This window comes from Thalassophryne amazonica, chromosome 17, assembly GCF_902500255.1.
Source record: "Thalassophryne amazonica chromosome 17, fThaAma1.1, whole genome shotgun sequence".
Lineage (NCBI taxonomy): Eukaryota > Metazoa > Chordata > Actinopteri > Batrachoidiformes > Batrachoididae > Thalassophryne > Thalassophryne amazonica.
This window is the reverse complement of record NC_047119.1, coordinates 22,728,131-22,751,886: the sequence shown is the minus strand read 5'-3', so window position 1 is coordinate 22,751,886 and position 23,756 is coordinate 22,728,131. Positions and strand designations below refer to the sequence as shown.

At 40.2% G+C, this 23,756-nt stretch overlaps 1 protein-coding gene and 1 long non-coding RNA gene across 2 annotated transcripts in view; one reads left to right on the top strand and one right to left on the bottom strand.

Moving 5' to 3' along the window:
• Positions 1–1,867: 1,867 nt before the first annotated feature.
• Positions 1,868–22,422, bottom strand: LOC117529441. The gene is made up of 3 exons (XR_004566016.1): positions 22,411–22,422; positions 12,985–12,991; positions 1,868–1,941 (listed from the first exon to the last, which is right to left on the bottom strand). It is a non-coding gene; the product is annotated as an uncharacterized LOC117529441 (long non-coding RNA).
• nup214 (nucleoporin 214) overlaps positions 11,054–23,756 on the top strand; it is a 71,425-nt gene continuing 58,722 nt past the window's right edge. Inside the window, 10 exon segments of the mRNA XM_034192224.1 lie at positions 11,054–11,225; positions 16,012–16,207; positions 16,356–16,510; positions 17,249–17,447; positions 17,576–17,646; positions 17,753–17,816; positions 17,914–18,017; positions 21,364–21,470; positions 21,616–21,682; positions 22,168–22,294. Coding sequence (XP_034048115.1) covers positions 11,184–11,225; positions 16,012–16,207; positions 16,356–16,510; positions 17,249–17,447; positions 17,576–17,646; positions 17,753–17,816; positions 17,914–18,017; positions 21,364–21,470; positions 21,616–21,682; positions 22,168–22,294 — 1,132 coding nt within the window. The 5' untranslated portion in view covers positions 11,054–11,183.

The following is a 23,756-nucleotide window of genomic DNA, read 5'->3' as shown; positions in this document are numbered from 1 at the left end:
GGACACTTTTCTTATCCCATCAATTGAAAGGATGTTTGGGGATGATGAAATCATTTTTCAAGATGATAATGCATCTTGCCATAGAGCAAAAACTGTGAAAACATTACTTGCAAAAAGACACATAGGGTCAATGTCATGGCCTGCAAATAGTCCGGATCTTAATCCAATTGAAAATCTTTGGTGGAAGTTGAAGAAAATGGTCCATGACAAGGCTCCAACCTGCAAAGCTGATCTGGCAACAGCAATCAGAAAGTTGGAGCCAGATTGATGAAGAGTACTGTTTGTCACTCATTAAGTCCATGCCTCAGAGACTGCAAGCTGTTATAAAAGCCAGAGGTGGTGCAATAAAATACTAGTGATGTGTTGGAGTGTTCTTTTGTTTTTCATGATTCCATAATTTTTTCCTCAGAATTGAGTGAGTCCATATTTTTTCCCTCTGCTTGGTCTAAAAAAGTAACCGTTACTGACTGCCACAATTTTTTTTCTTGATTTCTTATAGTGTTTCTTAAAGCCAGATAGTTGCCATTTGAAATGACTTTAGTTTTGTGTCATGTCTGTGATCTGCTTTTTTTCTACAAAATTAAACAACTGAATGAACATCCTCCGAGGCCGGTGATTCCATAATTTTTGCCAGGGGTTGTAATATATATAAATATATATTTTTTTTCTCTATTTGCATCCGCACTGTTTTTCAAAATCTATTTTCTGAAATGCATAATTTTGCATCGGCACTACTTAAGAGGAATTTAAATGAAAATCTACTCTAAATTAAGCAATTGTAAATAATATGCCATTGAAAAGCATCGATGCTGTGATAAACGGGTGAGGATCAGTGCCTTAGACTGTGACAGTGCAGGAGTGAATGATGTGCTGTGCACCATAGCGTCATGTTCAGTGATTAACAAAAAAACAATTTGCCAAGTGGTAGAATGCAGACACTGATTGAGGTATGTCCTCTCCAAACCGTCTACTTCTGCAACACTGGTGACAAAGAGCTATTGTTGCTTCATACTGTGTATTACTTACTCTGTTACTTTCTTATGAGAATAACATTTAATTACATTTGCCATCATCCATTGTTTCAATCCTGATGAGAAAGAACACCATGTCCCACATCACCAGCAATCACTTATATCTTGCAAATAAATTCATATGGGGGAGTTTCCAAGGACAATTTTGGTGTGCATGTCCATGCTTTACCCTTACTGAAGGTTGCTGATCACCAGGGCTTCAAAACTGATTTTGTTGTTTTTTTTTTCCATGCAGTTTGTTCCAAGCAAAATCTGCATTTAAACATCAGGTTTTGGATTCCACTTTAAAATGAACATTACCAACTAGATAGAACCAAACGAAATGCTAGTAACAATGTTTCATGTAAGGTTGTGTGACATAACATGTATTTTTTTTTTTTTTTTTGGATATTATAAAAATACCTGTCCATGTAGGCTATTTTTACCCTGTTGTCTGGTTAATGCTGCAGTTAATAAGCTAGGAGATGCTGGGCACATTGTGTATCCTAACTGGAACTAACTAGCCATTTCCAATATGGTTTCTCTTTACATGTGCATCAAATCATCAAACACGGCTGATGTTGAGGTGTAAGATCAACTTTTATAAGGTACACAGCTCCACGTTTACCTCCGCTAGTCAGAAACAGCCACTGGTAAATGTTCCTCCACCATTCAAAGATGTGTGACGTTCAGACAAAGACAGGAAGTGAACTCAGCACCAAGTTACTGCAACATGAAAACATTTTACTTTGACATAAAATAACAAAATAACTAACCGGGTGAACCTGGTCATCAAGTAGAGGTCTCACATGTTAGCTTATATAAGGTCTTGAGATATGAGATTCCAAAATGTTAACATAAAATAATGCTAGCATATGGTTATTATAGTCAAACTTTTACTGTTCTACATAGAGCTGAGTCAGCATTCAGTCTACAACACCCTGATGTGGTCTTTAGTGTCACGATATACTTATGTATTTAGTATAACTTTGTACAATTCACTGCTCATCTAAATCTTCCAAAAACAAACAATTCACAGTCAGTTTTAATTTTTGTAGACATTAAGTGTCTCTAGAGCAAAAAAATTAGTTTGTTCCATCACTTTAAACTGTCTAGGCAAGTTTGATGAATTAATGTTACATTCAGAATTGATTAAGCACTCAAACCAAAACTAACATTGTTTTCCTGACATATGTTATTAATTTGTTATTTGTGGATTTGATTATACATAGACACTGTAATTATTTAACAGAGTGGTTGTGAATTTAGTTACTCTAGATCATGCTAATTAGCACTTGTTGCATTATTGTACCTGAAATTAAGCCAGTTTAATACATGTAATGATCAGCAACCATATTTATCATTTAATAATGTCAATTTGGTTAGTCAAGCCAACATTGTTGGCACAAGGCTAAACATTTTATTAATTTATTTATGAATTTGGCTAGTTAATGGGTGCTAATTATGTTTAGCTAACATGTTAGTGAATTCATGTTAGCTGTAAACATGATTAGGCATTGATTCATATTGCTAAGTGACAACTAGTAAAGCTATAGCCACAAAATAAAGCCACAGGGACTTGGGATTAAATAGATTTTAGATTAATCTAAAATCTTTGCAACTTGTCTTGACATTTTGTGACAAATGTCAAAGTAGGAAACATGGAGCACTTTGCATTAGGTAACTTTGGTAGCGGTGAAGCATCGGCAAAATGGACACCTGAATTTTTCCTTTTGGGGCTGTCCCACATTCATAACAACAAATGGCATTATCTAATTAACTATAAAAATGGCTCACTCTCAAACACTATTTTAAGACATGCAAAAATAGATAAATAAATAAATCTACCACTAATATTTCATTTTTTGTTTTTTGTTTTTTTTTCACAAACATTCTCTTTATTGCTAAAGAAGACCTGAATTGCCGTAATTCTCAGTGTACCTCATTTCAAAATGTAAGAGTCATGAAAGTTCCTATGCCAACGAGCTACACCTCGAGCATCCCTCGCCTGTCTTCTCAGAGTCTGCACCCTCATGTTCATTTACACACTGGGCTATGATTGGCTTGTTAAAATTAGTGAAGTAAAAAATCGAGTTTAGCCACGTTCATGAGGAACTCAGTTCTGCATGTGATTGGAGGCTGGGCATTGATAATAAAGTCTATAAAGTCACAGTATTTAGTGAAAATAAAGATATAACCATAATAAAAACACAATTTTGAGTTGACAGCATCTTTAAAAAGTTGTAAACAAAAGTTAAGATAAAAAGCTACTTAAATGATGCTACTTAAATAACTTAAAATATAGATTGTGTCTTTTCATCCATGCATTTGCATTTTCAGCTTATTTCATCCATCTTCTTAACTCTTATGTTGTCTTTCCATCGAAAACGGTCAACTAACCTCCTTATATAACATTTTTGTTTCTTGCCTCTCATTTGCTTCACCTCCTTTTTTCTTGTGCAGGATGAATTTGAAAGTGAATGATGTTGCACTATAAAACGAGACACTCAGAAAATGTGGCTAACCCTTAAGCGGATGTCCTAGTCGAGGTGGCAGACAGAAAATATTCTGTATATGTATGTAATGTTACAGTATGTACAAAAGTTTAATGTTTATTTAATTGAAAGCAGTGATACTTTGTCGCAAACTGTATTTTTTTTCCCCGTTTGTGACAAACGCTGTAATATTTGCCATTCATCTGAATGATCCCTGAATATAAGACTATATAGAGAAAGCATGAGATTGTTTCTCTGCAGATATATCATTTATACCTTAGATTGTGCTGTTTTTACCTCCCATTACTGTAAGATTAATGGTTATAGAACGGCCAAAACTTTCAGATCATTTGCTTATTTTAAGGGTTTATCGTAAACCAGGATTTATATGCAAACAGAGAAGTGTAACATAAAATGCATGCCATTCAAACACTCACTTTTACCTAATGAAACCTCTGATCTTTATGCACCGTGTATGTTCTGGGTAACTTTGTCACTGTTAGCAAAGACATGAATGAAGTCTTGCCTTGGGTAAGGTTGTGTTTTATGTGAGTTTTTTTGTTGTTGTTGTTGTTGGGGTTTTTTTTTTAACACGCTCTGGCCTTTTATTGAATGTTTGCTTAAAATTTGGTCTAATGACAGCAAAGCGAGGAATACGTAACATTTCATTTGAATCGTCATCAGACACGTAGAGATGCACTAAAAGTTCGTACATGTACATATGTGTCTTTAAACATGAAATGCCAGCACTTTACTTAAAAAAAAAAATAAAAAATGAAATGTCAAGAATAACAGAGCATCTTTGTGGAGATTGGAGGTTGACTAAACAACAACTTAAAAGCCATGTGCTCAGAGCGCTGACAATCAGAATAGGTTATGAGACTCAGAGTGCACTATGGGAGATCTGAAATGAATTGCCGTGCTCTTGCTAATTGGTTTGTCATTCTCCTGCTTGCTTTGATCTTTTTAGCTTAACTTTCCAGAGCGGGGGTACTTGATTGTGTTAATTCCAGCCATCTTGGTTATAAATGTGTCTCTGCCACAAAGACTGACTGATATTTGACTGATACCTTGGTGCTGAAAAGAGCTGGTCCATGTTGACATGGGCCGTGTCTGGCTTTGGTAACCTCTTTATGCACGAGGGTCCGAATGAAAAAACAGGATCGTACCATGCAAACTACATGTTGATCATGGTAATGTCCTTCACTATTAACAGGGCTTGAACCAAGTGAACTGGGATGGGACAACGTCAGTGTTGATATCGCTCTAAGTTTCAAGTAAAATAATGATAATTTAAAAAAAAAAAAAAGGTGAAAATGCTTGTGTGCCTTCTGCCTCAAGCATGTCTAATATATACAACAGAAATGCAAGTTGACACTTTTGATGTTGTATTAAACAATAATTGAAACTTTCATTCCCATCATTGTATTTCCCATCACCAGTTTCATTTGTGTCGTCCAGGATTTCCTGATTTCTTTAAATGCAATACAGAAAAATAAAAATGCTTTCTAATAAAAGTCCTGACTTCACCATACACTGCTGTTTCCTTTCATTTGTCATTTGCTTTTGTATGTATCTTTGAGTCAGCGGTGCATTTTGGACAATGAAATTGTTACAGTTGAGAGGGGAAAAAAAATTATCCAAATCTCAGAAAATGATTGTTAATGACACAGTAATATCATTGCACGTTGAGCATACAGTGTTCTCAAGTCACTGTGATTGATTCATTGATTGTGCACAGATATGAGTCATTTTGAATTAGCCTGAATTGTATAAGCGTTTATACACTCCCCACTTTATTAGGTACACCTGTTCAAAATATATATATATATATAAACATGTCGTTAATTCACATTTAGTATTTTGTGATGATTAAATTGCATGAATCAATAATAAATGCTTAAATAAAATTTAAAAAACAAGTTTCATAATTTTTATCATCTGTGTATACATACTGATGCAATACTGCCACCAGATGGCGGACACATTATGTTCACATCCTTGATGATGGTCCCCTTTGGACATACATAATGTACTGGGTTTCAGGATGAAGAAAATGGTTTCAGAATTTGATCTTGGCAGATGTCATGTAAACACTGAATTTCATGTATAATTAACTTCTCTATAATGGAATGGGCACCTTTAAAATGGCAATATTTGACTCCCAGAAACATGCTGCATGTCAGTCCACCTACCTTTCATCACACGACCTGCTGGTTTGCTGCTGACAATTTTGTCTCATCTGCTTCTTCCCCATGTGGTTTTGGACTCGATGTATAACAGCATTTCTGCAAATCTCTCGCCGATCGCTACCTTCTGTCTGCTCAGCGATCTCCTTCAAATTAATAGTGTTGCTCACCTACACATGAAAGATCAGGACACAACATGAGACACTTACATGGACTATTCTGTTCATTTTGTCTTCTGCTTATATAAAAAATGCACATGAGTTTACAAATTAATTTGGACAAAAACGATGTGATGTGAAAATGAAATACAAATATCTTTACGTTTTCTCCTGTTAACATCAAAGGATTTCTTGCCTCTGTCTTGTATTCTGGAAAAAGACAGGTTTTTGTTATATGAAAGAAAAAAATTGGAAATCATATGAAAAATACGTTTGATTCAAGAAAATAAAAACTGAATAATCGTAAACTATCTTGCTAGAATTTAAATCCTGTAACTGTCACTTGGTTATCGAGTTTGTGCTTTTCTTTGTGAGTCTTTGTACGAGTCTCTAAAAATATGAAATGATTTCACTTGAAAATAATTCTCATGGACATTAACCTGATTCTGTCTGACAGACAGGACCATTTTGTCTTTGGAGATATGTCCTAATGTCCAAGGGGATGCCGTGGTATCACCTGGCTGCAGCAGATAGATGGCTACTTTTATCATCTTGACTGCTAATGTGCCTGGGTGGTCACCAGTCAGCACCAAGGGTGATTTTGTGGGGTGGTGCATGTGGCATAGTGCAACACAAGCACATTCTCCCAGACCTGACCGAACTGTTAACCGCCAAATGCATGCAGCTCCAACATAATAATGGACTGATTTGGGCTTGTTGGATTGTGCTGGATCATGTCCACGTGCCCACATTTTGTCCACATGAACAAAATGTTGAAGCTGACTTTCCACAAAAGTGCAAGAGCTACACCCTTCAGCTGGCATAAAGTCATTCCAACAGTTATGTTGGAGTCTTCATCCAGGTGACAAGTGTTGTTTGATGGAGGGGGAGCGCATACAGTTTTTGACCACGTCACTGTGGTGTCAGGCTTACTCTGTCCACATGTACAGACACTGTGAGGACAAGAGCAAAATCACTGTGAGCTGTAAATACTGAAACGGGATAAACAAGTCTGGACTTTGTTTCACTGGAAACATGTAATTCAAGTAGTTACAGCGTGTCAATTAGGTTCCCATTTAGTAACCCCTCAGGGGCCCTAAGTTTAGTCTGAACAGAGACTCACACTTAACTTAATGCCAACAAGTTTTTTTTTAAATTGGGAATCAGGAGTACTGCACCCTCAGACTCTCTATGTACGGCCTTTTCGCCAAATGTAATTTAGCATTTGACATCATCAATAAGATGCTATTTTCACAACATGCACTCTTCCTTAAAAAACCTTGTGCTTGTCCTGGTAAAAATATCAAAGTGATGCTGAAAAACAACATTCCTGATCATTACATATGGTATAATTACTCCAAAAATACCAATACTGTCAGTGTGAGCATACTGCACATGCACACTGACCACACCTGTTAGACTGGTGTCAGGCTAAATGAGTGTTTCTCATCCCTAATCCCCAGAAACCATCAGCACTGCCTATTTTCCATCTCTTTCCGCTGCACCAACACCTGGGAACCCAAATCTGTCCAAGCTCCTGATTGGGTGGACACACCTGACTGATCTAATCAGGTGCGGGTGAAGCGGGAAGAGATGGAAAATGTGCAGTGCTGCTCTGTCATGCGTGCACATCTTACTGGCAGTCCAATGTGGAAAGCGGTGGGCATCCTTCGCAGAATAGCTGGATCATTGTCATAAGGCCTATTGGCAGTGCCCATCCAGGAGTGAAAGTAAGGACCCCTTCACACATAGTGCAAATTCGGTTGAATTGCGCATGAAGTGCACATGAAGCAGGAATCGTGTGCAATATGTGTAAAATCGTAGCTGCCTCTAACGCCTCGTACACCTGTTGCTACAACTATTTGCACACACCAGTGACTGAAAGACAGTATGCGCTGTGAGAGCCCATCAAACCCTCTAGAGGCAGGTGTTGGCCAAATTCCAGGTGACACGCACTAATATCTAACACTGCTCGCATGGCACTTAGAAAATGTGTGGCCAGTCGCACTATTAACACGACAACAGTCAGCAGACGATCACTGTTGAGCTGGATGTGAAATTTGTCTAAGTGCCCCACGAGTGTACACATTGGTGTGTGCGCTGAACTGACAGGGGGTGTGGCCACCCACTGGAGCGGCTGTGGAGATCTGTGGTTCTGGACCTCATGGCTGCGGAACACATACCCTGTTTGGACGGACATGAACTAACAACAGCCCACTGTGATGCGCATGTGTCTGCTTGCTGTCCTCCCGTGAACATACTCCGAAACGCATCTATGTTTGGTGTCGTGAATCAAACTTCCAGCTCTTTAAAAATGCAAAAGTAACCGGAGGCAGACATAAAGCTGTTGTTGCTGGAAGTTCCTTTTCTTTCCTTTCCAATTATAAAGAGGGGTGAAAAGTGGCTGTTCAGAGGTGCACCGGCTGCATTCCAGCTGTAAAGGGCTGAATATCCGGTACGGCGTACCACTGCGTTCCGGCTCACTTTCACCCCTGCGCCCATCACCATCACCTACAATCACAGAAATCACACTGAATTCCTGTCATTTCAAGTTATAAACAATAATGCCTGAACTGCTTTAGTGAGCAATCTGCAGTTTCAGTGGATGTGTGTGCTTTGACTGACCCCCTTAATGTGACAAAGACATGCTGGCACTTACCTGGCCAGAATTCTACAGCCCGTCCCAAAGGCTCAAGAACTAGGCCTTTATCATGGAAATCGTTTCGGCACCTTGGCTGGACCGATTAATGAATCTGATACATCAGAAAAAGCAAAAACATCAAAGTATGAAGACATAATATGAACATCATCTGCAGAGCAACAGGCACAGATTTCAGTGAGTGTTAGCAGGTGACAAAATTACGCAACTGCTGTATTTTCTCATTATTTGGTGAAATATAACAATTTACCCACAAGAGTAGAAAAAGTTGAAAGAAGAAAGGAGATAATTCTGTATTAGACTGATCGACAAATTGCATTTCTTACCTTCCATGAATCTTTAATGACACATCAAGTTTGTAACCAAAAGAAACATCTCACATACTTTAGGATGGATTACACAGGTAATAATGCATAACAAAATTTACACAATTTCAGATCTCTAAGAATCTACCCATTTCCGTACTGGTGCTTTAAATGGAAAGGATTCTGCTTTCCAGTATCATCAGCTAATGCTGATGATACTGTGGCAGAACTATTGCTGTCCCAAAAAGAATGACTCACTTGATGTACTTTCACCAAACCGTTTTTGCTTTCATGTAACGCTGTTTTTTATACACGTGAAAGTTTTAAACCATATTGATGTAGGTTTTTCCAGGAGCGAAACTCACTGCTCTCATCAATGAATGTGATGCAGGGTTGAATTTTTGCAGCCAATAAGAAGACAGCAGCTGTTCGTGCCACTTGTCCGCCAGTGTGGATGGCTGCAGTGGTATATGCAAGGGCGCAATTTAGAACTAGAAATTGGGGGGGACAAAGTGCGAGGCCCTATGGGCCGAAGCCCATAAGCCGGGGGTCTGGGGGCCGCTGTAGGCCCCCATAAGCCAACTGTTTCTAGATAAGCTCAGATGCATTCTGAGCATCCAGAACAATGGATGTTTTGAGAAGACCATAAAGTGGACACCATTTGACTTATACAATTTGAAACTGTGGATATAAGTACTTTATTCTGAGAATAGCCAGCATTGATTTTATTAACATCCTGGTGTAAATAAGGTATCACCACGTGTAGAACTCAAAAAGAATAATAGGTTGAGTTGTCATTAAAAAAACAACAACTGCAATGTGGTAAAATGTATTCATAAATATGAAAGAACAGGCTCTTAATAATTATTAACTATCGCATACTGTATTTTTTTTTCTCAAGATTTGTTTTTGCATAAGTTTGAAAAAACAACAGATCATAAGTTTAGAATAAATTACTTATCATGAATTTAATTTTTGAAGTGGCACAAATGACAACACTCATACTGAATATAATTTCGCTTGCATAGATTGATTTTGGAGATCAAGCAATAATTGCAGATGGGCTTTCTGAGGTCCTAGATAGCTTTTCTGATTTCCTTTTCTAACTTTCAGAATTTAGTAAATTAGCATATGGACACTAGTCCGTAGAGGCAGCTATTTTTGGTTTCAAATATGGGCAAATGCAGTCCCAGAAAATTCTGAATGTGACAAACAAGAAACAGGTGTTGTAAACAAGTCAGTGCTGCTAAAAATACAAACTTGCAGAAACAAAGATACTATTCTGACATGGTTTTGCACATAAGACTGGCATAGCATGTTTCAAGTACACACACATATGTCAGAAGGTGGTGGGGACAGACCATATTCTGTCCGCCCTGGGTGAAAAGGTGGGGGGGACATCCCCCACCAAATTGCGCCCATGGGTATATGGGGTCATTATTGTAGCAAAGGTATTCCCAAATGTGCATTTTGATCTGTCTGTGTGTAACCAGATCCACAAATGTGTAATGGCCCCATAGTGGTACCCTGAAGCTTTAGCTGCTGCCTTTGCAATCATGGTTTTTTTTCACATCCAGGGAGACCACACAATAAAACACATGCAAAGACAATAAGAAAAAAAAAAAAAACATAAGGATGAAGGACAAGAAAATGTTCGGTTAAAGACAGCAAGCTTTTGCTCAGGGGTTCCTCTCTTTTCCCCAGATGATCAAACAGGGTGTCACTGAGGAGTTAATTTATTTAAAACCTGAACTTTTAACATGGGGAAACTTGCATGACAATAAACTATTTCTAGTTTTGTGATCATTATGCATTAGTCAAAACTGACTAATCGTACTCAGGAGCCCTGCTCCTGCTGTTGTTGTACATATGATTTAGCTTTATTTGCTGCACCCGTTAAAATACAGCACGTTTCCAACACATTTTGGCTTTTATTCCAATCATTAAAATTTTTCTTCACGTCTGATATTTAAAAAAGACAAACATTAAAGACTTAATTCGAGACCACGTTTATGATAGACATGCAGCAACATTAGGGGCGGGGACATCCGTCAGCCATTCTAGGTGTCACTGCGCATGCGTAAAACCAGTAAGGCTTCATTTGAAAATTATTTTTCAAGAATTGTTTTAAAAATGAATTCAGTGTAGAATATACTTACTACATGTATGAAATGGCAAAGTAAATTTTAAAGGGGGTCTTCACGAAGGAGAGTGGCGGTTCTGATATGTTATCTACGTCACGCAACACGCGCCTACGTCATAAACGCGCGACGTGTTTTCTTTCCTTCCATGAAGCGCGCTAGGGAGATTACTAACCATAAATATATCAGGAATTTGCTTTAAGAGTAGCAAGGTGTTTCTTTCAAAATGAGTGAGGATTCATGTTCTTATCCCGAGAGGGAAATGAAGGTAAGCTCTTTATTCACAAAGTTGTTAGCGCGAGTAAACTACTTTTAGCTAGCAGCACTGTTTCCCTTCCATTCCTTTTAGCTAGCCGATTAGCCCGTTATATGTAATTATAGAAGGACATATAAGTCTAATAAGAAAAAGATCAATTAATAGAAACTTCATTAAGATTGTATGAAATGTTTTCTGAGACATAATTTGTGTCGTTTCTTCATCGCATAAAGATAAACTTGATAAAACGTAAAGTAATTCAAAAATATACACACAGTAAGCACAAGAACGTACAAGAGATTTCTGACGTCCGCCAGTCCCGATCCAGATCATCTTCAAAATTCAGTGGAGTCTGTCTTCCATGCCCCAATATCTATCTGTGGTGCATATTTGGTGAGATCTGTTAAGTACGTAGTTTTGAAGAAATCCTTCATAACATATATAAAGGGAAATCTTGATCCAGAATCCGGATCACCTCCAAAATTCAGTGAGTCTTCCATGACCTAATATCTATATGTGGTGCAAATTTGGTGAGAATCTGTGAAGTTTTGACATAATCCTTCAAAGCCTACATAAGGTGAATCCTGATCCAGAATCTGGATCCGGATCCGGATCACCTCCAAAATTAAATGGAGTCTTCCATGCTCTAAATCTGTGGTGAAAATTTGATGAGAATCTGTTAAGTAGTGTTGACGTAATCCTAACAGACAGACAAATAAATAAATTCCGATGCTTTTATTACGTCCTTGACAGATGTAAAAGTTTTCAAATTTACATGAGACAACTGGGAAGACAGCTCTTCTTGGAAATGTATTACAGTACATGGTAATTGTTTTGGTAGCAGGCTTCCTCGCTACATCGACTTGCTCGTTTTCTGTACAGGTACATCTCAGAAAATCATGAAAGTTCAATTTTTTTGTTATTTCAGAAAGTGAAAATTTTTATATTCTTTCTATTCATTATATGTCAACTAGAATGTTTTGAGCATTTTTTTTTTAACTTTAATGATTACAATTTTACACCTCAAAACCTTGCAGTAGACTGGCTTCCTGTCCAGGATTTACCCTGCTTCATGCCCTATGACAGGGTTATTCAACTTATTTCAGACAGGGTCAAGAGGGTGCAGGTTTTCTTTGCAACAAAAGTGATGTTAATCAGTGAAATCATCTGGTGGAGTGGGTGGTTGCAAAGAAAACCTGCACCCTCTTGGCCCTTTCTGGAACAAGATGAATACCCCTGCTCTATGGCTTCTGGGATAGGCACCCCAAATCATCACAGCCTGGAAACACACTATACTTCAAGCAACTTGGATTCTGTGCCTTAAAATGCCATTTAAGGACACTTTGAAGAGTGGTCTCTTTCTCCAGATGAAATGGAAAATTTACTCTCTTCTGAGAATCGGGCTTTGGACGACTGAGCAACAGTCCAGCTACTTTTGTCCTTAAGCTGTTTCTGACACTGTCTCTAGTTAAGGAGTGGCATTACACTAGGACTGTATTGCTTGTAGCCCACTTCCTGGACACATCTATGCATGGTGGGTCATGATGCACTCCAGCCTCAGTCCACTTCTTGTGAGGCACTCCAACTTCTTGAATATGCTTTATTGACAGTCTTCTTAATGGTCAGGTCACATGGCACACAGTGTTAGTTGAACAAAGGAATAAAGTCCCAAAGCCACAAATCGTCGAGAAAAAGTGGATGAATGAGCCTGGACTTCTCCCATCACCAAAAAGCCTACGAGTGCAGAGCGCATAAAAGACCAAAACAAAACCGAAACTCTCAAAAGAAAAACAAAGCGAACGGTGACCTTGACGCTTTAATACAAAATCAAAACAAAGCACCAGCGTGTGATCATTTCTGTAGCGAGTCTGTGCTGTCCACAGCAACCCGCAGCAGCATTGTCTTGACACCGTGTGCACGCACATGCACGTCTTAGCCAGAGACATTGAGAGACTGGAGAGAGAGAGAGAGAGGCTGGAGGTTGGACGAAGTTGGATGACAATCAAACGGAACACTGACAGTACGGGAACTATGCAGACGATGAGGAACTGTCAAGACAGAAAGCAAAACGGAATACAGACGAATTGAGGTTGTTGTCAGGATTGTTCACATTTTTCAACAGTTTGAAAATTCTGGCGAAGCGCCAACTACAGAAACGAAGCTGGACGACGGTTAAGCGATGTCTCCGTAAGTCAATGTAAGTCCAGATTTCTTGTTTCATTTTGGCTTCGGTGTCCTTCGTTAGTGCCTTGTGACCGGGGCTTAAGGCTGGTGTCATCCCTGTTCCTTCTACATCTTTTCCTACCACACTTACAGTCCCCTTACAGTCAAGTTTCAATTAATGCGCTTTGATACGGCACTCTGTGAACAGCCAGTCCTTTCAGCAATGACCTTCTGTGGCTTAAGATGCACTGACACTTGATGCACGCACTTGCACACACGTCGTTGTGATGATCCCACCCGCTGTGTTCCCAGATGGATGCTGTGCTTTGTTCCACCGCCTACCACGTACTCTGCGCTGGATGCTGCAGATATAAAATAATTTTGTAGCGAATTAATCATTTTCCCTGCAAGTTGGCTGCTGAAAACTCAAATGAAATTGCCCCTTGTGGGATTAATAAAGTTGTTGATTGATTGATTGATTGAAAACGGCTCTAATCACTTCCTGAATCACAGAGGAGCGCTTGGTCTGCACCCGTTAAAGACGAGTTTACTCTCTGGCATGATATAGTGCGTGCATCAAAGTCATGCAAGTGTCAGGGGGCCTTTACTCTCCTTGTTGAAGGTGTCAGTGAGTGTCTTCTGGACAACTGTCAAGTCACCAGTCTGTCATTATTGTGGTTGTGCATTGAATCAGACTGAGAGATTCATGGTTAGGGATGGGTATCGAAAACCGGTTCCTTTCGGGTATCGTTAAGAAATGGTTCGATCCACCGACATCAATAGCCTTTTTGTTTAACGATTCCCTTATCGGTCCTTCAGAGTGGCCGTTGTTTTTGTGGGTGTTTGTCAGGAAAATGATCATTTCTCCGCATTGATTACAGACCCTGCAGCGGGTCTGTAATAAACTTTTCTGCAGCGCGGCTTTGCTTTGAACCTTGAACCAATCGAAGCAGTGATTCGCAGATCGAAGCAGTGATTCGCAGATCGAAGCAGTGATTTGCAGATCGAAGCAATGCTTTGATCATTGCTTCGTTGATTAATTTTTTTCTTTCGCTTTCCCCCGCTAAGACCCTAAAGAGCGTATGGCTGTGAGTATTATTTACCTTTTTTATGTTAAACCGACCTGTTATAGTCTTCTGAAACAGTTGATAGATGTACGAGGTCTGTTAGAAAAGTATCGGACCTTTTTATTTTTTTCAAAAACTATATGGATTTGAATCATGTGCGATTACATCAGACAAGCTTCAACCCTTGTGGGCATGCGAGAGTTTTTTCACGCCTGTCGGTTACGTCATTCGCCTGTGGGCTGGCTTTGAGTGAGGAGTGGTCCACCCCTCCCGTCGGAATCTCTTTGTCTGAGAACTTCCTGAGAGACTGACGCTTTGCTTGATCAGAATTTTTTCAAAAACTGTGAGGCACATCGAAGTGGACATCATTCGAGAAATTCAGCTGGTTTTCTGTGAAAATTTTAACAGCTGATGAGAGATTATGGACTGTTGCTGTCGCTTTAAGGACTGCCCACGGAGCGGGACGTCACGACGCGCCCTGAGCCGCCGCTGTCTGCCTGTTTCGAGCTGAAAGCTTCCAAATTTAAGCCTCTGTTAACCCAGGACATCGTGAGAGAACAGAGAACTTTCAGAAGAGGTCGGGATCAGCAGTTTATCCGGACATTCCACTGTTAAAGGAGATTTTGTAATGAAAGAAAGTGCGGACAGGTCCGCGCTTTCGGGACGCAGCCGGCGCCGCCACAGGAAAACACCTCCGTTGGAAGCCTTAAGGACAAGTTGGAACATGTCCAGCTGTTAAACAATTTCTCAGATACTCACTCAACTGAAAGCCATCAAAAGCCGCTGGTTTTTACAAATGGTTATCAACACGGAGATGTTTTTCCTGTGCCGCCGCACCACGCCGGCTGCGTCCCGACGCGCGGACCCGTCCACATGTCTTTCATTAATAAAATCTCCTTTAACAGTGGAATGTCTGGATAAACTGCTGATCCCAACCTCTTCTGAAAGTTTTCTGTTCTCTCACGACGTTGTACAGCAAATGTTGTACTTTCTCGCAATATTCTAATTTTTTGAGATATACTTGTATGAGCAAATAACTATTCAATTGCTTTAGTTTGGTTACAAATGGTTTGTTCCTTGCTTGGCTGCACTTCACAGGCACACTTTGAACTAAATATTATAGTTTACTTTGAACTAAATATTATACTGGACTCGCACAAAATATTTAGCCTATATAGAAAATAGTTGTTGGATGTTACATTAATATTCAAAATATCATTTAAGGCACTTTGGAGAAATGTGTCTGCATGTTAAGTTGGTTCACCACCCAGGTCAGGCTGAAAGCTAAAACAAGGCAACATTTGCTAAATTAAAGATGATCAAGTTTCATAAATTATGAAATATTTCAAGAAATTATGCATATATTTAATTTCAGCCTACCTGCACTTAAATTGACTATCTGCACATTGTAGAACACTGTACCGCTGTCACGCTTTGCATCATCATCATCATTATTAAGAGTTGTGGTTGCTGAGTTAGAGCCACATTTTTGCACTAAATTGTTGGTTGATGTGAAGAAAATTACCCCCCCCCCCCCTTTTTTTTTTTCTCCTTTTTTTTCTGTTCAGGATTTCCAGTTTCGGCAGATGAAGAAAATAAGAGTTTTCGAGCCTCCTGATGATTTACCAAAGGACAGGTCTAATTTACTTGTCCTCTCAAACAAATACGGGTTAACCTTTGTTGCTCTTGACAGAATAATAAAAGTTTACCACACAGCAGACATTCTTGCTGCAGATAAAGTTGATGGCAGCTCTAATAAAATAGGTATGTATGTGACTAACACCACTCAACTCTGACTTGTTGTCATTTACTTTTTAGCAGTATAGTTTCATATTGATCATCAGTTAGATTATATTTGTCACATTGTCCCGTAATTTTCTGACACCATCTGAAATGCTCTTGTTTGTTGCAGTGGAGGGGATACCAGTGGTGGCAGACGTGGATTTGGAACTGCCTGTGCATCACTTGGCTCTCAGTTGTGATGAGCTTACTTTGTCAGTGTGTGGCATATTTGAAGTCACAGGTCTGTCCCTGGGCTTCTATGACATCCGCACTTTTGTGAATAAGGTAAATGCATGCCTCCTCCATCTCTGTGTAGTTGTGACATGCGAGTATATTTCTTGTGTGCGTGCTTGTCTGGGTTTGGAAAGAAATAAACAGACAAGATGGCAGACTGATCACCAACAACATTTTTTCAACTGTTCCAAAAATTTATTGTGATCCACAAACGTCCACAGTCAGACAGATCTGTGCAGTCACACAATCTTTGTTCTCCTCTGTCAGTTAACTCTCATGGTTAAAGGAAGAAATAAAAAGGAAATTTCCTAATCAGGTACCCATCTCATCACAAAATTTCATGGGAATTCCATCTACTGTTTGAGAGATATTGGCAGACATGAACATTCAAAGGCAATCACATGATTTCCACCAGTCCTCTGTTGGCAAATGTAATTACAGAAAGTTTGATAATCTGTGTTGTATAAGATTCATTCAGATCATGTCCAACAGCTTTCCTCAGAAACACAGCTGATTTGTCACTGTTTTAATTTTGGTTGACCTGGCACCACTGCAGCATACACGCTTTGCTATCAGTGAATAAAATATTTTTAAAAAATTTTGATAGTTTTTTTTGTTGTTGTTGTTTTTTTTTCTCAGTGTATTGTTAAGAGAAACAAAACCATATTTTATACCAACAATTCATGCATTTATGTTTACAAAACAATTTAGTGTGAACTTATTTTCAGTGTTGATATGGCATAAATCTTGTGCTCCCTCCCCACCAATGTCATGTTTTTGCCTTTCTAGACAAGACCGCAGAAGTTACCTTTTGCTTCAATGCAGCCAGCAGTCGGCCCAGGTGTTTTCGTGCAGGACCTGAAGTGGAACCCTGCTCAGGCGTCCTTGTTGGCTGTCTGTCTTTCTGATGGCAGCATGATGATTTTGGATGTTAACGACAGTGTGGGAGTGCAGGCTACGCTACCTGCTGTAAATGGCATCACATGCAGTGAGTGATTAAAAATGTTACCGTGTGTCTTTCTTGTTCTTGAAAACTGAGAGCCGAGTTTTCCATTGCAGTGTTGTTCTCGTTTGCAACATGACTCTGGTATAGTAAATGCACTTTGCTTCACACAGTTTGCTGGAGTCCCAAAGGAAAGCAAGTGGCAGCTGGGAAAATGAATGCCACTGTCAGTCAGTATACTCCAGTAAGGATCCAAGTCACTGCATTTAAAAATAAAACCGTTTCTGCTTGCAGAAAAGTGCATCACCCAGTGACAAACTTGGTAACTGATTTTGTCTTGTTTTGAAAAGGTTCTCGAAGAAAAGAAAGTTATCCCATGCCCAAGTTTCTACAGCCCTGACAATCCTGTCAAAGGTATTTGTATAATCACTGAAGCCTTGTCAACTACATATTCTACGTTCAACTCCAAACCGTGGCTAATGTGTTTTTATCCCCCTGTGGTCTCTCACAGTTCTAGATGTGCTGTGGCTGAGAACATTTGTATTTGCAGTGGTGTATGCTGCTGCAGATGGGTCTCCTGAGACGCCCCCTGAACTGGTGGTGATCACCATCCCTGTGAGTACAGCCAGTACTCAAAATCCACTTGTGTATTAGCTCTTGAAATGTATTAAACCTCTCATACTCCCACACAGCCTTATCTACGGCTGTCAGGTGGTAGATCTAATGACAATAAAATATCTGTTTGCACTTGCTTTATCACTGGTGCTGTCTTAACTTATTACTTGACTGTAAAATGTAGTAATCTTTTTGTCTGATTTTCAGTAATATTATTTGTCTTTCACAGTTGCCACACTAGATGTTCTGCCCCCTAGTGGATTGCAGCTTAAAAGTGGTTCCGTGGTGGTGTAGCTAACCTACCTTTCCATCAAGTGTAACCTTTAAAGGCCCTGTCACACCTTGACGATTTAGCCTACGTATGCCAGCCTTTTTAAAAACTCTGGCGCACGCTGTCGTACGTCTAATAAATTAATGCAGCTGTCACACCTTGACGATTATCCAGCGTCTGCCGACACCCTCGTTTACACCCAGTGGTTCGTGTTGGTACTGCACCGTGTGGTGCGAGAAACGGAGTAATGAAACATTATTTTATTTTTTAATTTTATTTATTTATTTTTTATCTTGGTGGACCATTTTCATTGTGTACAGAGTGCTGATGAGTGGACAGGCTGTAGAAAACGCTGCCGTGAATGAATCGAGGGCTGTGACTCTTTAAGCACCGGCTGCTTTCAGCTCCACTCATCAGACCTGATCAGGTCATCACAGACCTGAATAATGCAACGCTGTGATTAATTAAACTTTTAAAACACCAATCCACAGCATTCAGGTGTGATCAGAAGGAAGTGCTGTGTTGTGTGTCGGTGTGATCTGTCAACGTGGTGATCACTGACAGCCATGGCACTTGAAATGTTTAAATAGCGCATTAATCAGGCGTGAGCACCCTGATCAGTCAGGTCGTCTGATGATCACACCACACAGCGACGACGAGCAAAGTTTAATCATCCCAGCGCTTCTGTGTGTTCAGAGCGCGACACGTGCAGCAGAAAAAAAACACAGAGGGACTTGCTTTACAACACTACAGCCGCCGTCCCACCGAATAATGAAGGATGAAGAAGGAGCCATGCACCCTGTTTTTTTTTTTTTTGTTTTGTTTCATGAGCTGTCGTGGCAGTATAGTGGCTCAGAGTGGCTCTTAGAGGCATTATCTTCAGTTAACGAGGCTCCTCTCTGAGCGTGGCGCTAATTTCAAGATGTTCGAAATTTAGCAACAACAGCGTGGCGCAGTTTGTGTTTGAGTTACTGCGACGGCTTAGAGGCATTTGCGTGGTGCTTACGAGTCTGCAAAAAGTCCATTATCCGTGCGCCTGGCACCTTCGCAGGACCTGAGAGGCTATTTTTGGAACAGCTCTCCTCTTGCGCACACAGTTCCACCTGCTCTGTGCGCTGGACTCTATATAAAATAATTATTTTGGAGCGGATTAATCATTTTCTGTCAAACCTTGGATGCTGAAAACACCTCTAATCACATCTGGAATTAATGGATCACATGAGCACCGCTGTGTGTGCTCACTGAGGCAGTGACTCATCATGCTTCAAACGAGCATTTAGGCAGAACACCTAACAGAACAGTGATATTTCAGTCAATATTGGACAAACACAAAGTTAAAATTTGGGTGACTGCGTGAAAGTGGATGTGTGTTTAAAGCCATGGAAGATAACTCCAGTGGAGCAGCTAAGAGCAGGAGCTGTGCAGCAGCACAGGTGGAGAGCGCGCAAAAGACCGATTTTGAAGAGATAACACAAAGTTAAAAGTTGTATCATGATAACTTGTAAGCTGCGGAAGAAATAAAGAAATATATATACATACATACTGAAAATGATCCACAGGTGTATATAATAAAACGGCCACCTCATTCTATATGCAGAATGGCACCGCGCGCAAAAGAGCACTTTTGCAGAAATAAACGGACGAACACAAAGTCAAAAGTGGAATCACGTTGTAAAAATGACTGTGTTTAAAGCCAGGGAAAAAAATAAAGCCAGCAAGCCATGGATGGAAAGGAAGCCACTTAGAAAGAGCACAGAGGCGGCTGTCCATGAAAGGACAACAGCAGCGTGCGTGCAAAAGAGCGGTTTTGCAGAAATAAACGGAAAAACAAAGTTTTGTGTGTTTAAAGCCGCAGAAGAAAAGCCAGAGAGCTTCGGAGCCAGCGAGGAGCACAGAGGCGGCTCTCCAGGAACCCGTGGTTCGGGTCTAGCTGGTCTGGTGCATTACAGGTGGACAGCAGCCTGGCGCACAGCGCACAACTGCGGAACTGTGCTGGAGTGTCTATTTTTGGACTGCGTTTAAAAAAAAAAAGAAAAAAAAAAAGCGACATCTTTAAATGCTGCTGTGAATCTGTGAATTGAAAACCCACACTTTGAAGGGACCAGGTGTGGGAGGGCTGGAGGTTTGGACCAAACTCATGCCTAAACGTGCGCCAACATGGCGTTATCATGGCGCTATCATGGCACTACGTGGTTTATGCGAGCCATTCAAGGCTGTAATGACAGGTCGGTCATGGCTCACTAGAGGCTGCTACGCGGCACATGTGGGGTACAGAGCGGCACATAGTGGCACCTTCATAGTGGATACATGATAAATCAAAATGTGGGTCATTCTTCGAATAATCACCCCACACCCATGCGTGGCTCCTTCTTCTGCCTTCATTATTCGGTGGGACCAAGGCTTACGTTTCCAGCCACGAATTAAAGGATTTTCCGAGATCATTCTGTGTACGGACCACAGCTTTCAGCCAATCAGTGGCCAGCATTAATGGACGGATGAGTAAAATACAAGAAACATCTGCCAACAATCACATAGCTTACCTACAACTGATGTCCAGCATGTGCGGGACGTGTGAGTCACACGCTGCCACTCGTTGAAAATTTTCAGCATGCCCAAAGTTTTTGAGGAGCTCAGCTTACTAGGATGTACATCAGCGAGCTTCAACGTGTTTCAGCGTGCGTCAACTTGCTCTTAACTTATAAAAAACTTACCCTTAACTTATTGGACTTATGCCAGCGTTTTCTAATGAGGTCGGCATATGCCGGCTGAATCGTCAAGATGTGACAGGACCTTAAGGTAGACTGCTTACAGATAACTTTTTTCACCACATTTCAAGCAAGACTGGTCAAAGCCAGTTGTTACTAATTAATGAACACTGACAAAGGTTGTGTGTGACATGAAGCTTTTGGTGTTTCATGGAACAAATTCAAACTCACCTTATAGGCTTCTAAATTTGCATTCTTATATCAAGCCCCTTTTTTAAATCACTAGAATAAAATGTTGTTCTTCCAGTTGTTTGTTGGATTGTGTGTATCAGAAATTTACCTTTTTGTGTGTGTGTGTTTTGTTTTCCAGAGAAAAGAGGAGAGAGTGGAGACTCAGTATGTCAACTTTGGTGATCTGGTATATGGCACCTGCACTGAACGACAGCACCGCTACTTCCTGAGTCACATCGAGGACTGGTAAGAACCCTCGTGAGTCATAGGTGTGGCGTTAAAACTGGAAAGATGAAGTTGAATCTTAAAATGAAATATATTATTTTGCATGTCATTTTTTTTAGTTTGTGTAACTTTTAAAATCTTGTCTTACTGTTGCTGTTTTGTTCAGGGACGTTGTTTTTGCATCATCAGCAGCTTCCACTGAAGTGAGCGTCATAGCGAAGCAAGAAGATAAGGTACTTCGTTAAAAGTATAGGGCCACTGAGCTTTTTAAGATTTAAGGCATGAATTTTTTTTTTTCACTGACACCACTAGAATTTTATCTGTTAGCCTTTAAGTGGGGGATTCATATATAATATGTCATTACCAATAAGATAAAAAATTGAGTTGTCAAGAAAAAATTAATAAAAACTTCCCCCGAAAGGTAAATGTTCAAAAGAACAGACGACATTGAACTACCGATGGCAGTGACTGTTGAGACCGGTGGTGACGTCATAGATCGCGTGGGGGCTTCGTCAGACTTGTGCAAAGCATTATCTCTATATTGGTAGCGCAACAGTTGATGTTGCTTTAGGTTCAGGTACCAGTAGGTAGACTTGGTTGCAGAAACAGTCACATTTAATTCATAAGACACAGACAGTATTTAATGCTTAATGTTAGTCAATAGAAACTACTTCATATATCTGTGGACTGGAGTGATTGTGATGGTTTTTCCTTTTAGAATAACTGGGAGTTGTGGCTCCTGGAGGATGCCAGCAGGGCTGATCTTCCAGTGACTGTGACAAATGAAGACACCTTGCCTCTTGGCTTAGCCATAGACTTCACCAGCCAGCAGGAGATTCATATCTGTAAGTGAACTTCCTCTTCACCTGTCCGACTACCGCTGGGTGACACAGTTTCTGGAAAGTTTTGAAGACATGGGTCGGTCTGCTGTTTATGCCTGACGTTTTACTGCCATTGGAACATATTCAAGAAAGCATAACTGTGTGACAGTAACCTTTAGCATCAGCTGGTAATCCTAAACTACAGAGCAGTATCTCACTACACCCACAGCTACTGCACAAAGGTGATACCATTGATTCAAACACCTCATCTTCAACACAAAACAAAATGGTGATGTTTCTATAAGACTTCAAAATATTGCAGCACTGCAGAAATGTGAAGCAGCAGCAACATTAAGATGAAATACAAATTAAAACTTGGGAAGGGAGTCTTCAATTTCAATTTATTTTCATTTATATAGCTCCAAATCACAACAGAGTTGCCTCAAAGCGCTTCACACAGGTAAGGTCTAACCTTACCAACCCCCAGAGCAACAGTGGTAAGAAAAACTCCCTCTGAGGAAGAAACCTCAAGCAGACCAGACTCAAAGGGGTGACCCTCTGCTTGGGCCATGCTACAAACATAAATTACAGAACAATTCATGGACGAATATACAAGAAATGCTATTGGTGCACAGGACAGGAGGATTGCCTACACAAATACAACTCCCATCTCTGGATGGAGCTGCACCTTAAACAGAGAGAAAAAAACAGAATCAGGCATCAGAAAGACATAAAAATACTGTATAATTTGTCAGCATTAAACAACAAGAAAAACAGAGAAATACTAAGGTGATCGCCGGCCACTAGCCCTAAACTTCACTGAAAGACTCATAATTTAGGTAAAGTTGAGGCCGCAGCCCGCTCCAATTACTAATAATGAATTAAGAGTAAAAAGCGTAAAACAAAACTACCAGTATGCTAGCCATATGAAAGGGAAAGTGCGTCTTAAGTCTGGCCTTGAAAGTCTCCACAGAATCTGACTGTTTTATTGAAGCAGGGAGATCATTCCACAGAACAGGGGCACGATAAGAGAAAGCTCTGTGACCCGCAGACTTCTTATTCACCTTAGGGACACAAAGTAGTCCTGCACCCTGAGAACGTAAAGTCCGGGCCGGTATGTAAGGTTTAATTAGGTCAGCTAGGTAGGGAGGTGCCAGTCCATGAATAATTTTATAGGTTAGTAGCAGAACCTTAAAATCTGATCTCACTGGGACAGGAAGCCAGTGAAGGGATGCCAAAATGGGTGTAATGTGGTCGAACTTTCTGCTTTGTGTCAAAAGTCTGGCTGCAGCATTTTGAACCAATTGGAGACCCCTAATGCTAGACTGCGGTAAACCAGAAAATAGAACATTGCAGTAGTCCAATCTAGAAGAAATAAATGCATGGATCAGGATCTCAGCATCAGCCATAGACAGGATGGGATGAACTTCGCTATATTTCGCAGGTGGAAGAAAGCAGTCCTAGTAATATTTCTAATATGGAGGCC